Source organism: Ammodytes marinus, assembly GCF_949987685.1.
Source record: "Ammodytes marinus genome assembly, chromosome: 13".
NCBI classification, from domain to species: domain Eukaryota; kingdom Metazoa; phylum Chordata; class Actinopteri; order Uranoscopiformes; family Ammodytidae; genus Ammodytes; species Ammodytes marinus.
This window is the reverse complement of record NC_137217.1, coordinates 15,009,154-15,024,456: the sequence shown is the minus strand read 5'-3', so window position 1 is coordinate 15,024,456 and position 15,303 is coordinate 15,009,154. Positions and strand designations below refer to the sequence as shown.

The window sequence follows — 15,303 nt, the reverse complement described above, 5'->3', positions numbered from 1 at the left end:
AGAGTAGAAAATAATGAAAAACAGCTCTTTCCATTCGAAACACTTAACAGGTGAATTATTTAATCCCCTGTCCTTGTCTTCCAACAATTCAATTTCAGTCATGAAGGAGAGATCAATTTACACAAATAAATAACTGTAGAAAAAGGTCTAAAGAAAGCAAGGGACTCAGTCCTCTCATCTTGTCATATAGCGACCAAGGGAAATGCCTACCGTTCACTTTAAGCAGATATTTGGTTTTATTGACGTAAAGGTTCAGGATTATGCTTTGAACACTTATCCATGCATCTACCTCATCTGACCTTCTGCCCCCTTCAGAAGGATTTATCTTCCTTCTCCTAAAGGCGTCATTAGTCATCACTCTGCAGGCACAGGGGACAGAAGAGCTGAGAAAGCACACAAGCCCAGACATTCACCTTATTGATGGCCCAATTGATTGCAGGGTCAAAATTTAAATGAGGTGATAATGTAACCTATTGGCCTGATGGGGATGAACTGCTTAGTAGAGGACACAAGCCAAGACTGGCTTGTTTCTTTGTGTTTATTTCATCAATAAAATCATAAAAAAACAAATAATTAACTTTGGACACATGAAATGTATGATTTTGGATTTTATTATTTTTCTTCGTTTGTCATGTCAGTGCTTTTGACATGCATTCACAAGTCTACCATAAAATGGATGATTTTGACCTTGGACCTAATGTTTACCTGCCTTCAGAATGAAGAATGTTAATCAGCTCTTCTGCTGAATTAAGTTCATTTGGGCTCGGTCAAGATAATACAAATAGTTTGCTTCCAAGTAACAGAAAAAATGGATAAATACTGAATCAAAATACTCAAGAGTCTAACGTTTTCTCTCTGCCTTGTTATCTCTTTCTCTCTGTCAGATGGCCAGCAGAGAGAGATCATAGTACCTAAATCTGACACTAAAGTGCTGATAACAGACTACAGCCCCTCTATGGTGTACAGCTTCGGTGTCATTGCTGTCAGTGGCAGTAAGCACAGCAGTCCACTTCAGGGCAGACATAAAGGTTTGTTCTTACATTAAATCACAAACTCTATGGTCTTCACTTAATCGTGCTTGCCTCCCCCCACCCCCCACACCCTGTTTTTTCCTTTCCTCCCCTGTCTATTCTTCTTCTCTACTTTCCTCCCCCTAAAGTTTTTCTCACATTTGTTCAGACGTGCTTTACTCTACTTACCTCCATATTGCACTAAACTTTAATGTATTCACTTCCCCACTATGACCTCTAAGTATCAATAAAGAAAGGAACCCCTTTAAGGATATTTTTTTCGCTGTTGTTCTATGGGTCTCTGCTGACTTGTGATTAATCTGTTTCATCTGCTGCAGCTGACAGAGGTGAGAGTGACAGCGGAGACAAGACTGAGCCACACAGACGGACTGATTCAGTTGTAACGCCTGAGGAGGCCAACGAAATCTCCGGAGGTAGGATAAAGGCTCACAAACATTGTCTCCAGGACGGGAGGCCATATACTAATCCTGTGCTAGCATGAATGTATAAATACAAATTAAATACGCTGAGTCCTCCTGTCAGTTGCCATATGTTTGGAGGTAGGAAAAACATTCTTTGGTGTGGTCTTTAACACTAGCCCCATGGATAAAAAGCCAAAAAGTATGAGCCCGGTGTCTGTCTGCGTCCACTTGGATACGACTGTGAAGTGTTTCTCTCATGCAGAGTTGAACAGCAAAATCCACCTTTTAAAGCAGACAGACATCAGCCTGGTGGTGTACTTACCCACTTAGTGAGGGTAAAGACGCCAAAACAATCTTTGCTTCAAAAGTGAATTATTCAATGTGTTTTTTTGTGGTAACTCTATGGTTTGTGCAATGTTGAGTGATGTTAGATGACTGTGACTCCTGATATTAGGCCAGAGTGACCTACAATGTTCACTTGTGTCTGTGCGGTTGGCTGTACATTTGAGCTCTCCTCCCCAACAAGACTGTCTGTCTTTCTCTCTGCTTGTTATTGAAACCGAGATGTTCTCACAGTTGGCTGAATTGAGGTCCTCATATTTAAATGCCTAATATTTCAACCTCTATTGAAACGTGAGAGAAGAAAGGAATGTGTTCATTTTCATCCTCAACCTACATCTCTGCTTACATAGAAACCACCCACTGATGATTTCTTTAACATGACTTAGAGTTCGGCGGGGGAATCTTTGGCTGTAGAATAACGGACTGTAATATGACATTAGAAAAAGGAGGAAGCTGGTCATTTACACACCCAGACATGAAAGATGCTTGTGTGTTGAATTTGAGACACAAAGACTGAATCTCATTATTGTTGTAATATGATGTGTATTATTCAAGCACACTTTCTTTAGCCTTTGCATTTTTGTGTACAGGGTTATCATTTATCACAGGGCACCAAAAGAAAGATTCTCAGGAAGATGCGATTATTGAAAATGGGTTGAAGAAGTCCAGCATCCAGTTAATCGTGCACTATGCGTCATCATTTTTTAAGGACTATAACCCTTGTGTGTTATTTGCCCGATATAATTTTGCTCTGTAATGCTATATTTGCACCTTATATTTGCTGATGGAGCAAGACACACACACTCAGAGAGTCAGAGGGAGCAATTAACCATGTGATAAAGCTTATTTATAGACACTTAGCATCTGTGAATTCATAATAAATGGGCTCTTGGGAGGAGATGGAAACACATCGATATAAATCAAAGCAAATTTCATATTGACTGCAATCTCTGGTAACACTTAAAGTGCCCTCATTACAAAGTATTGACCTGCATATGGAAAATTATTGGACTCACTATGAATAATGTGTAATTATCATATTATAATAAATACTTTGAAATAGAAGATATTTTGGATTCCCTATATCACAAGTTTTTCTTTCTGGGAAAACACTGCCAAAACAAAATTATAAATAGTGTGGTGAGATTTTTGTTTTGGCAAGCCATACTCAGTCTTTCATTTGTGCATTAATCCGCAATAGACACCAACATAATCTTAGAGCAGACATAAGTTTGTAATTATTTTTGGTTAAATTCACAGCTGTGGCTCTGGTCCATTACACCTGTTTACGAAATGACCAAAGATGTTGGCTGTGTTCATTTTGCATGGTCAATGTGCCTGTCACGTACTTAGTTACCAGATAGAAACTGAAACTGCCATTGAACCCAGACTGTAACTTTTCTATAAACTAATGAAACCTCACTTAACAGATATTGACTTTCCCTCAAACACACCCACGCACACGCACACACACACACACACACACACACACACACACACACACACACACACACACACACACACACACACACACACACACACACACACACACACACACACACACACACACACACACAAAGGTTTAGATATTTAGATTATTTTCTTCTTTGTTTCTCTCTTGCTCTCCTCCTTCCCTTCTTCCTGTCAGTAGGCAGGAAAAACTGGATTTACTGCTGTTATCAGAACCACTCACCATTCACTGCAGCAGAGGTGACCTTGATTCGTGTTCTGCCTCGTACCTTTTGGGGATTATGATACTATCCTGCTGGGCTTCAATACATTACTGCGTGTGTGTGTGTGTGTGTGTGTGTGTGCAGCTTTGTTTACTATAGTGATGATGATAATGTCTCTGTGGATCAACAGAAGGTGCTCTTTTATGTTGTACTGTAACGTGTGACTGTGTCCCTCTGCATCCTGCTCTGTGTTTATTGATATTCTACTAAGGTAATACCAAATGTTCCACTGAGATTGACTTGTCTGAAGTCTTCCTTGTGTGTGTGTGTGTGTGTGTGTGTGTGTGTGTGTGTGTGTGTGTGTGTGTGTGTGTGTGTGGACATTAGTAATGCTGTCCATCACCACTTTTTTCCAAAGTAGTAATCAGCTCGCTTTTATGTCAGGGTGGGTTGTTTACAAAACCTTTCATTAATAGCTGGCTCTCCTCTCCCCTCCTCTCTGATGTGTGTGTTTTGTATGTGTGTGTGTGTGTGTGTGTGTGTGTGTGTGTGTGTGTGTGTGTGTGTGTGTGTGTGTGTGTGTGTGCGTTGCAGAGATCAGTGTGGGTCTAGTCTGGCTAAGCGGTTACAAACAACTAGTATTGTGCGCGTGATAGATACTGTTGTAAAACTACTCCCCTTCCTCTTTGTCTTCCACACTGTAGCCTACCGTTTATGTTCAGCATAAAGACAAAATAAAGTATGCGTGTGTGTTTGACACGGTTTGATAGTATCCAGCTCATAATGTTGCTGCACAAACACGTGCACATTCACACACGTGTTTGTGCCATTAACGGTGTTGGTCAGCACCTTTTATAATAGGTCCATGGTCGGCACCAAATTGCACAATTTTGAAAGGACAAGTTGCGGCTTCCTGGGCTAAGCGCCGCCCAGAGCCCTGTTGCAGGTAGCTGGTTTTGAGGCAACCCAGAGTTTGTTCGCTCTGAGTTAGTGGAAACTCTCGGTTTTCCGTTTCAGGTAGCAGGTTCAGCGCAACCGAGAGTCAGTTACTGTGGCAACATAGGCCGTTGGTCAAACCTGGTCGGGAGGTGGTTAGACCTACCCTGAGTTTGTTACGCTGCATCTCCGACTGAAGAAAGAGTCACTGTTACAACGCGTCTCTGTACAGTTTAAAGCAAAATCAATCCATAGAAATCTCCATCGGGATGTTTTTATCATGTACTGATGATTTTACGTTTGATCGATAATTTATCTGATCAGTAGCCTTGTTCTCAGCCCTCGTTCGTTCATATGACGGCCACCTTACACATCGTGAACATGTTATACATTCAGATTAATAGAAATATTTGTATTGTATGTAGGCCTATATCATTCTTCTTTTTATTAATAGGGATGTTTTAACGTCTGTGCCACTGAACAGATTTATGTCAGGACAGGTTGAAATGTAATTCTGCGGCTGGGGCTGCACGCGATCGCTACTGTTCACTTGTCATCCCAAAGTCACAGACGAGCCTCGTTAAATAGCCGTAGCCTATATGAATATAGAAATAATATAATAATTTAAACTGTGATCACTAGAGGACAAGGAATCTGGTAATACATCAATCAGGCTCTACAATGGAAACTGTCATCTAATGTGTCTGACTCATTTAAAAGAAGCGACAGTCTGTTTACTGCACAGTAGGCTATTATAGCTTGACTACATAATACAGCGAATATAAAACACTGTCAGCAATGCTTTGCGGCGCCATACAGTTTTGCTGCTGCTGATATGCGTAACTTAATTCTTAAAATAGACTTGCTTCTCATACGGAAGCGTAATGATTCTATTGCCAAAAAAATTTCCCCCCGTTATTTTTCTGAATGGCCGAGGTGATTAGATCAGAGTTATGAGATAACATCCCCGTTAATTCTTCTCCATAACATAAACTCATTCGTTAATATTTCTTACTCTAGTGGGAGGAGCGGAGAATTTTTTTTAAATTTTTTTTTGAGAAGTGGAGAAGTGGGAGGATCAAGCATTTGTTTCTTCTGTTTCCATGGTGAATCATGTTATCAGCGATCCATTGACGATGGCTTTTATGCACGCGATCAACCCAGAGTGAACACGCTCAGAAATGATTGACCCAACGCTGATCCACTGTTCTGAAACCGAAAAACCAGAGTTGCAACTCAGAGCGCAGGATTAAACCCAGAGTTTGTATAACCTGCTAACTGAAACAGGGCTCAGGACGATTGTGATTGGTTTAAAGAAATAAAAACAGGCCAGCCCAGTTTTCCTCCCCAACTGGAAAAAATATAGCGTGATTCCAGACCATACTACTAGCTGTAGTTTGGTCTAGCTGTGTGAGACTAGTGCATGTCACACCTCAGTCTTAAAGTATTTGCAAAGTAATTGCAGCGTCTTTTCATTCTCGAGCTGTTTCATTGTTATGAAAAAATATGTGTGGATAAATTGTAAATAAAGAAACAGTGATAATGTGGGTTTTCCTGCAGGATATACAATACTGTTTTGCATTTCAACTTGTCAATTTGAGATCAGAAAACGCAGAGAAGGGAAATATGCAGCCATCTAAAGCTTGTTATATTTGGCTGCCTCTATCAAAAGCACCCTGCATATACTGTGTGTGTGTGTGTGTGTGTGTGTGTGTCTGATTATCTAAGTATGTTGGTTTGAAGATGAGGGCAGTCCCTCAGATGTTTTTTAAAGTAGAGGGGAGAGGGCCATTAGCTGAGGGAATGCAATGAAACGTCCTCCACTCTCGGTAAAATAGGTACCGTAGCCACCAACTTTGTTCTAAAGATACTCTACAAATGACTTAACCGTATCTTGCCTAGCATAAGCACAGGCTGCTCTGAACTAAATACAGACAGTCCATTCCAGGAGCTTTAAATTAAACAAATTTTCTGTCTGCTCTTGGCTTCTCAATGACTGAGTCGGGCTCTGAGGAAACAGGAAAGGGTTTAAAGGGATATTTTACCATGGTTTATAGTTGGGTAATCTGTCCAAGTTTCCCATATATTGATGTCAGTCATTTGTAGGTCGGCACCCTTAAAGTCGATGATTCGAGTCATTGGTCAGGGACTCCCAACTCACATCTCAGTTTGGACAGAGGGCAGATGCATTTTTACAGCCTCTAAATCAATCAGTGATCTGCACACAAGATTCAGCTGCTGACTGCTGGAAGATGAAAGCAGAATTCCTTTTCTCCTTGACTATCAGTTTCTGGATTGTCTGCCTTTTTGTTCTCTCTCTCTTTGCTCTGTCATTGTGTGCAGAGAAAGGCAGTATACCTACCTTGCCATGCTCTAATGATTTAAAGCCTAGGCTACAGTGCAGGATAGAAATAACACTGTAGACAAAAAAACTGCAAATCTAATTCAATTTGGAAATGCAGAGCACTAGTCAGAATTAGCCTTTTTGTTGAGCAGATAAGTGCTACAATCTTTCAATTTGTGATACAATCAGGAAAATTGGCAGGAGCAGTCTCCATGGCATGACAAGAAAATTGTCAGAGAAAAAAAATATAATGAAAAAACCCAATACATTGCTATGAGAAAGTTTCAAATTCACAATTTCAAATATCTCGGACAATTTTATTTTCAAGTGACCCATGGAGACTACTCATGCCAATTTCCACGCTTGTATCATCAACTGAAATATTCTGACGAAAAGAATCGCTTAGCCGCTCCACTATTAGTCATTCTCCTCTGTTAAATACAGCGTCATCATTTTGTCAAATCAAAGTTATTCCTTGTGCACATGTTACTGAGTAACATCAGAGAAACATAATTACTGTAAAAGATAATTGCATTATCTTTATCCCTGCATGCCCAACATTCATTAATTATGATGTTACGTTTCCTTTAACAAGTTAAATTGAAAAATTAAATAGTGAAATGTGTTGAGTAAGAGAGGTGGGAGAGACTTATCCCTGTGATCTTCACACCACCTCACCCCTGATAAAAAGCAAACAAACTGTAAATTCACATTTATCTTAGACATTTCTCTGAGAAAACATTAATTTCTTTACATGTCAAGCTTGTATCTTCTCGTGATACAATTATAGCAGATCTATTTTAAACTGGATTCATGGATTATTTTCTGAGATTTATTTAAAATGTTTTGCCATGCAATCATCATAGAAAGATGGTCGTTCAGTGAGTCCATCCACCACTTTGGTCCTTTTAGTTGCCTAAACCTAACCAAATCTAAACCATATAATTTCAAACAGTTATATGAAAGCAATGATAAACTGATAACTGGCATTGGTATTTTGATATTTTGGCTGGAAGACTTTGATGTATTTTCATGTGATCCAACTCTCTTTCTCTGGTGCTCTGATGGCTTTATGTACAAAAGCCGAAAAAAGGCATGTCCAGTTATAACAGTTAGCTATTGATGCTGGTTTAATCCAAATTTAATCCTAAAGGAAGTCAGGAAGGAATTCTTCAGCCAATGACAATATAAATTTATAATTTGCTTAGCAAGAACAAATCCATTAGTGGACCCTTGTGCAAGACGGTAATGTATTTTCTTTGGAAATTGGGCCTAAACAGTGTTTCCTCAGAAATAATAGTCATTATTTACGAAGCTGCCTGTTATTAGATCAGAGGACGTTTCTCTCTCTCTCTCTCTCTCTCTCTCTCTCTCTCTCTCTCTCTCTCTCTCTCTCTCTCTCTCTCTCTCTCTCTCTGTGTGTACTGCAGACGCATTGTTATACATGTGGGTCAGTAGCCTCCAGTAGTAAAACAGATGGTGGTCGCACTGCAGACCATAAAGATCTTACAGATACCATCAGTCAGCAGTGGTTTCTCTTATCAAAGCTTAATTCTGCAGTGTTGGATGGACCACAGGGATAAATAAAGATAAATGAAAAATAGATTAGTCTGTAATAACAGCAAATTCTTATAATATTGCAACTCCCTGTTGATATGTCATTACCATTGTACCATACAAATTTGCCTACTTGCCTTCACTTAAATTGAAGTTGGATATGACAACATACTAATTCCCCTCAGAACTACTCAGTATCTAAATACATAAAATGTATTACAAATCATTAAGTGGGTGACTTGCCTTTTTACTGCTTTTGAACATAAAGCCATCAGAACGCCATGCCAACAGCATACACAAACAAGTGGAAATCATTGAGCAATAAAGGGCAAAAGCCTCTCTTTCCCTCCACGCTACCGTGCCTTTTTCAATACATTTGACTTAATGGGATGTGAGGGGAGTGTTGCCTTCTCCACTCCCTGACTGAAGCTTTAAACCAACGCACACACACACACACACACACACACACACACACACACACACACACACACACACACACACACACACACACACACACACACACACACACACACACACACACACACACACACACCAATCAAACCCTAGGGACAGACATAGTTAAAGTTGAACTGGAGGCCAATGAGATTCCTTTGACATTCACCACCCTCAGAGTGAAAAAGAGGGAAAGAGTCCTCAAGTATCCAGGAGGAGGGTAACAAACACACACCTGGAGAATGGGGTTTCTATATTTATTGCCAACCTTAATTCCTAACATTATCATTAGTTCCAACTTTGGCCCTCTCTGGCTAGGTGTGTGCACCCATGTGTTCGTATCTCTATATTTATCACCTTGTTAATTCCCAGTTTTAACATCCATTTAGTCTAAATCTCTCCATCGCTTTGTTCCTGTGTGCTATATGTGCATATCTGTATGTGTGCCTTGCCTTATTTATTGTCCTATTAGATTCCAGAATTACCAGCTATATACCTCCTCTGACGCTGTGCGTTTTGCCATATTTAATGTAATTCTCTAGCCTTCCCTTTCACTCAGTGTGATGCTCAGTGGCTACACAATATTTCCAGGGTTTGTGGCCAGAGAGATGTGTCACCGGTCTAACAAATAGCTAGAGAGACTGAGTAAAGGAGCCAAAACTGCTAACCGCAAATGAAAAGAGAAAAATACAGTGAATGCATGCAGCCTGTTCAGGTATGTGCAGGCTAAAAAACTAAACTGGTGGTAACTGATGATATCAGTTCCTTTGAATGCCTCTTAACGTTAGAGTTATTTCCATTTGAGAGCAGAAAGAACCCCTACCTTATGGCCAAAAAGGCATGAAAGGGCTCCAAAAAATTCAAAAATGTATGTCGTAGCCGTAGATGATGTGAAAATGCACGGTTTCCATTAGAGCTGGTGCGTACTGTGAAGGACAAAGTAAGGAGAGCGTAACAGAAGTATTTAAAGAGAAAGTATTAAAGATAAACCTGAATGAAAAGTGATGCGGCTAAGAATGAACCCAGGTTAATGTCCACCAAAAATTCATATTTCGTCTCCATTTGTCTCGTCTCACTTAACACTTATTCCATTGTCTAAAGTTGGGTTTTACATTTTGTTTTGGACGTTCGCCATGGGTGCCGCAATTATTCCTGTTGAGAAGAGCTGAAGAAATATCATCCTCACACACGTTGGAGTAAGACTTGGTAATAGGACAGCTATTGCTCACTTGGACGTGGGTGTGTGGTCTCTGTGCTAGCCAGACTTCTGTCCTTGTCCTCCATTAAGTGAAGGGGTTAATGGCTTGAGCTAATTGTATAACAGTGGTTAACAAGTGTGTTGTGTGTGAGAGTGTCTGTGTGTATGTGGACGTGCTAATGACATTTCGGTCATAACTGGCAAGGACCCCTTAAGTGCAGAGGTCAATTAGAACAATTAGCATCCACTTCTTCCCTGACTCTCTCTTGTAGTAGCGTCTCTCCCCCCTCTCCATGGTCACAAATAGAAGTTACATCACACTGTACAAGTCTGTGTCATTTTTCTGTACGCTGAAGAAATGAGCCTAACTGAAAATTATGTGTTTGTAATCGGGCAAAAAGCTCTGTGCATGCAACAGCACAAGTTTAACTTTCACATTAGCTACAATGGGGTTAAGCCATTCTAGAAGAAATGAAATACCTAGCTTAACAATGTGTCATTAGAAGTGACATTTATTGCCTCTTCCTTCTATCTGTTTGCCCTCCTCCTGAATCTCTCCACTTTGTTTAACTGCCTCACCTTTCTTAACCTCTTTTGTCAACTCTTTCCTTTCTTATCCTGTCTTCCTTTAACCCTTGGGTATCCTTAACTTTTTAGGTACACTCAGTACCCTAGAGGACAAAAACGTCCTCTCCCTATAAACTGCCATAAAAACAGTATACAGTAATATTTTTTTCTACTTTTTTTTTTACAAACCTTTTATCCCACTTGACCTCTTTACATACATATCAAATATTTATTAATTTGTAATGGCTTTTAACCCTTTACATGCAAGCTTATGTGATGATGTGAGCCATTTTTATTTGAAAAAAACACAATAATTGAAACATTTCTCATATAATGGATGCAAAGTGGATTTTTTTGAGTGGGATAATCAGACTCTAGGATATGTTAATGATTTGCAATAAAACTGCTTTTGATACATGTTTAGTATTTGTGCAGTCACAGATGCAAATAAATACTCACACTCAGCTCCCTAGAGGACAAAAACGTCCTCTCCCTACAAACTGCCATAAAAACAGTATACAGTAATATTTTTTTCTACTTTTTTTTTTACAAACCTTTTATCCCACTTGACCTCTTTACATACATATCAAATATTTATTAATTTGTAATTGCTTTTAACCCTTTACATGCAAGCTTATGTGATGATGTGAGCCATTTTTATTTAAAAAAAACACAATAATTGAAACATTTCTCATATAATGGATGCAAAGTGGATTTTTTTGAGTGGAATAATCAGACTCTAGGATATGTTAATGATTTGCAATAAAACTGCTTTTGATACATGTTTAGTATTTGTGCAGTCACAGATGCAAATAAATACTCACACTCAGCTCCCTAGAGGACAAAAACGTCCTCTCCCTATAAACTGCCATAAAAACAGTATACAGTAATATTTTTTTCTACTTTTTTTTTTGAAAACCTTTCAACCCACTTGACCTCTTTACATATATATCAAATATTCATTCATTGTCAGTTGCTTTTGACCTTTTAATTCCAGTTTCTTTGATGATGTCAACAAAGTACTAAAGTAACAAAGTGAACCTGCAGCCACCTGAAAACCCACAAATTGCACCTTACAGCTGCACACATATGCATGCGCACAAAGACACACACACATACACACACAGTAATTTCACCACACACACACACAGACACAACCCTAAGGTATCCATATGGATCCACACTTTCCATTAATTTCTCATATTTATTATGTTTAGGCCTGCAACTCTAAAAAATTACAAAAAAGTACAAAAATGGTTTTAGGGAGCATATTTCATCCTCAAAAAAACCAGGAGGAAATAAATGATTGAGCTAGATAGGGCTAAAAAAGCAATTTTGGTGTCTTAAGTGTTGGATTATTGCCTAATATCATCAAATTTACATGTGTTTGTCATCATGGCTATGGTTTGAGAAAATAAAGTTTAAATTGGGCCATTTTTTCCATACACGTTTGAGTTTGTAAAGTTTGGCTGTGTGTACACAAACACACACTATATTTTCTCAATACACACATATGCACCACACACTAGCATCCCTACCAACACACTTACACCATTTAGGTTGATTTTTTTTTTCTATTGCACTGTGGGGGGCAGGACCGACAACCTGGAAAATTGCTTGTAATTCAACCCTATGCCAAATATAGGGAAATGGTTAAAAATTGTGAAGGTGTTGAAAATGATAAATTTTGATGCTTTATGTTGAGGATGAAAGCATAAAATCATTGAAAAAAATATTTTATGCTGTAATGACAGCAGGATCAAATTGGTGAAAAAAGGCCATTTTGAATGGGAGTCAATAGGGGACAAAAACGTCCTTAGGGAGCTGAGTGTAACAAAAAAGTGTACAGCCTTTATAATAGATGGTACAAAGTTGCTGAGTAGAAATTCACAAAATATTTGAAAAAAAAAAATCCCTGGCCAAAAATATTTCAGTTAACATAAGCACAGCCAAAGTTATACACAAAAAAGAGCGTAAAAAAAGTGCGAAAGGACAAAAACGTCCCCAAGAGCACCTAAGGGTTAATCCCCATTCTTTCCCCCAATTGTGATCCCAATGGTTTACATGTTGTTGAGATAGCATATCAAACCTTTGAACTGTTGTTTAAAATCATCTCAAATGCTCGACAAGGTTGGTAAAATAAACCACATCCCCCTATTTTAAAGAGAGGCTTCTTCATTGCTTGGCAGATCACAGTTAAAATACTGATATTGCATAATTTGCACATTACAGGGAAATCATAGCTTAGTTTTGCGTACATTTTCATGAATTGTCTACATTAAGTGATATTGGTGACTGCTGTAAATCCTCCTGACACAGTTTTCTGACTCCCTTGCAGTTGTGCTTACAGTTACTGTACATTTTCCTTGAGTTGATGGATGTATTCAGCAGTCAAACAAATACTGTAGTTGCCTGTGCTTGACTAAGATGAATGAAAAGGTACAGAGGGTGGGCTGGCAGACAAACTGTCCACTCCTGCAGAATTAATAAGTAAGCCAGTATTGTATTGAATAGTGATACGCACACACAAAAAACCTAGTTTGAGAGCCACACCCATGTTTAAGATTCTTACAATGTGTGCGTGGAGCTAAAAAATAACTAGACTCGATAAGAGGGACTCAACTTTTGAACTAGAAACTCACACTGTTCAACGTGTGTGTGAGTGTGTGTGTGTGTGTGTGTGTGTGTGTGTGTGTGTGTGTGTGTGTGTGTGTGTGAGTGTGTGTGTGTGTGTGTGTATGTGTTTGTGTTTGTGTGTGTGCGTGAGTGCGTGAGTGCCTGCCTGCGTGCGTGCGTGCGTGCGCACCACTCGGCAAGATTAGAGAAAAGACTAACAGAAAGAAAAGAGTGGGGCAGGGCAAACAGAGACAGGCCAAAGTTGAGCAACTGTTTATAGGCCATGTGTTGCTTTCTTCCAGCAGACTGGTTTGTCAGAATGTCTGCGTGTTCAGTGAAGCAGAACAGAACAAGACAGTGGATTAAAGATCAGAAGGCCAAGCAGAGAAAGGTCTCTAGAGAAACGACACAAACTGTCTAAAAAAAACACCTGTCGGATAACACTGCTCAAACACACACACACACACACACACACACACACACACACACACACACACACACACACACACACACAAACACAGTCTTGTGCACTAGCAGAGGCCCACAGGTCTCCAGGATGAATATGAATGTTTGCGCCTGGCTGAGTTTGTCTGAGTTGCTCTGAGGGCCACTGAGCAAACGACAGGTGTATCAATTTTTCTGCCTGCCTCTTGATCGAATAAACAAGACTATAAAACAAAGGAAATCTTGTTATTTGAGCTCTTTTGTAGCATTAGTGTTCTGTGGTAGAAACAGCTGAAGCAGCTCTCTAGTTGATGCTCAAGCAGTTTAAAAAAGGTTGACAATGACATTTTTTTACCACAATTTTATATATTAGAACAAATATTGTTCCCAAACATTACGCATTTGTTTAATCTTTGTTTTACTGGCTGGTATTTTAATTATTTCAGTGTCATGGCTTTCAGATTATAACAACTAACGATTTGAATTTAAATTGTAGATATTTTTTATTTAAATTTTATTTTTGTCCATGTTGACTTTAATATCTGAGCATTCAATTTAATTCTCGACCTTGGAAACCATCTCCCAATCTCAAAGTCCATTAATGAGCCAATTTGAATATTTAACTTTTGGACCATTTGGAATTTATGAAGATATAGATGTCAGATTGTTACACCGCTCAGCAAACACACCTACATGTGAGAAGATGAGGTGGAAAGGATCTGACGGTATTGATTTTAAGTGGACATTTTGTCGATAACATGCAGGAAATTGCTTGTATTGAAACATTTGGGCTGTACCTGACAAACAGCAGGTTGGAGAAATAGATCTTATTAGTATCCATCCTGAAGTTGTATACAGTATTGCGAAAACCTTTCTCGGAGGTGCCCGATAAAAGAGGCAGATCACTGACTGTTTAATAACGTTTCAATTTCCTAATTTCACTAAAGTGTATTTTACTGTACCAAGTGGATGAATACATCAAAATCAACATATCATCTTGTGTTAAACTATATGTGAATTAACATGCATCAAACCTTTGCTTCAGAGATTAGGGACATTGTTGTTGATGTGGGGGACTGTAGTGCTATCCATCTATCTGCATGCCTGTCACTGTTCTCAATGTTAATTCCAGACACAAACACAATCACAGTGGCGAGGGAAATAAAACTTAACTACAGATTGATTGAAATGACAGCACACTCCACTGATCCCTGGCTAAATAGGGGTCAGGGATAAATCACGTCCAGCTGGGAAGAGCTACTGTTAATGAGAACAGAGAGAGCGACAGAGAGAAGGAAGAAACAGAGGGTGGGAACATTTTCTCGAATGGATACTTGGGTGCATTTGCGTGTTTGAGTCTTTATTTATTTGTTTGTGTATTGTGCATACATTTCTCTCTCAACTATATCCATCTGTTTTGTGTGTGTGTTACCTCATGGAGTTGGAGATTACAAAGCAATTTACTTTGCTTTAATTAAACTGGTCTGTCATGCGGACAACTTGTAGCCTGTATGTGTTTAAACCTATGTGCTGTATTCCTCAGTTTGTGTACTGCTACAAATGGGTACCATGGCCCAATGGCCCTGGGCCAAGAAAAGTATAAATTACCACCCAGTATCCCATGTAGGTGGCCTGCTGTGGCCTTCACCACACAATATTAATATTGACACCATTAGTTGTGTGTGTGGTGAAAGATTGACTATAGATTAATATTACCCAAATTGATGAGAACTAGGCTCGT

General features: G+C 39.2%; 1 protein-coding gene across 1 annotated transcript in view; it reads left to right on the top strand.

The window, feature by feature from the left end:
• The window catches only part of col14a1a (collagen, type XIV, alpha 1a), a 133,530-nt gene that overhangs the window by 14,265 nt on the left and 103,962 nt on the right, over nt 1-15,303 (top strand). Inside the window, exons 4-5 of the mRNA XM_080040000.1 lie at nt 885-1,028; nt 1,349-1,444. Coding sequence (XP_079896126.1) covers nt 885-1,028; nt 1,349-1,444 — 240 coding nt within the window. The remainder of the gene's footprint in view (nt 1-884; nt 1,029-1,348; nt 1,445-15,303) is intronic.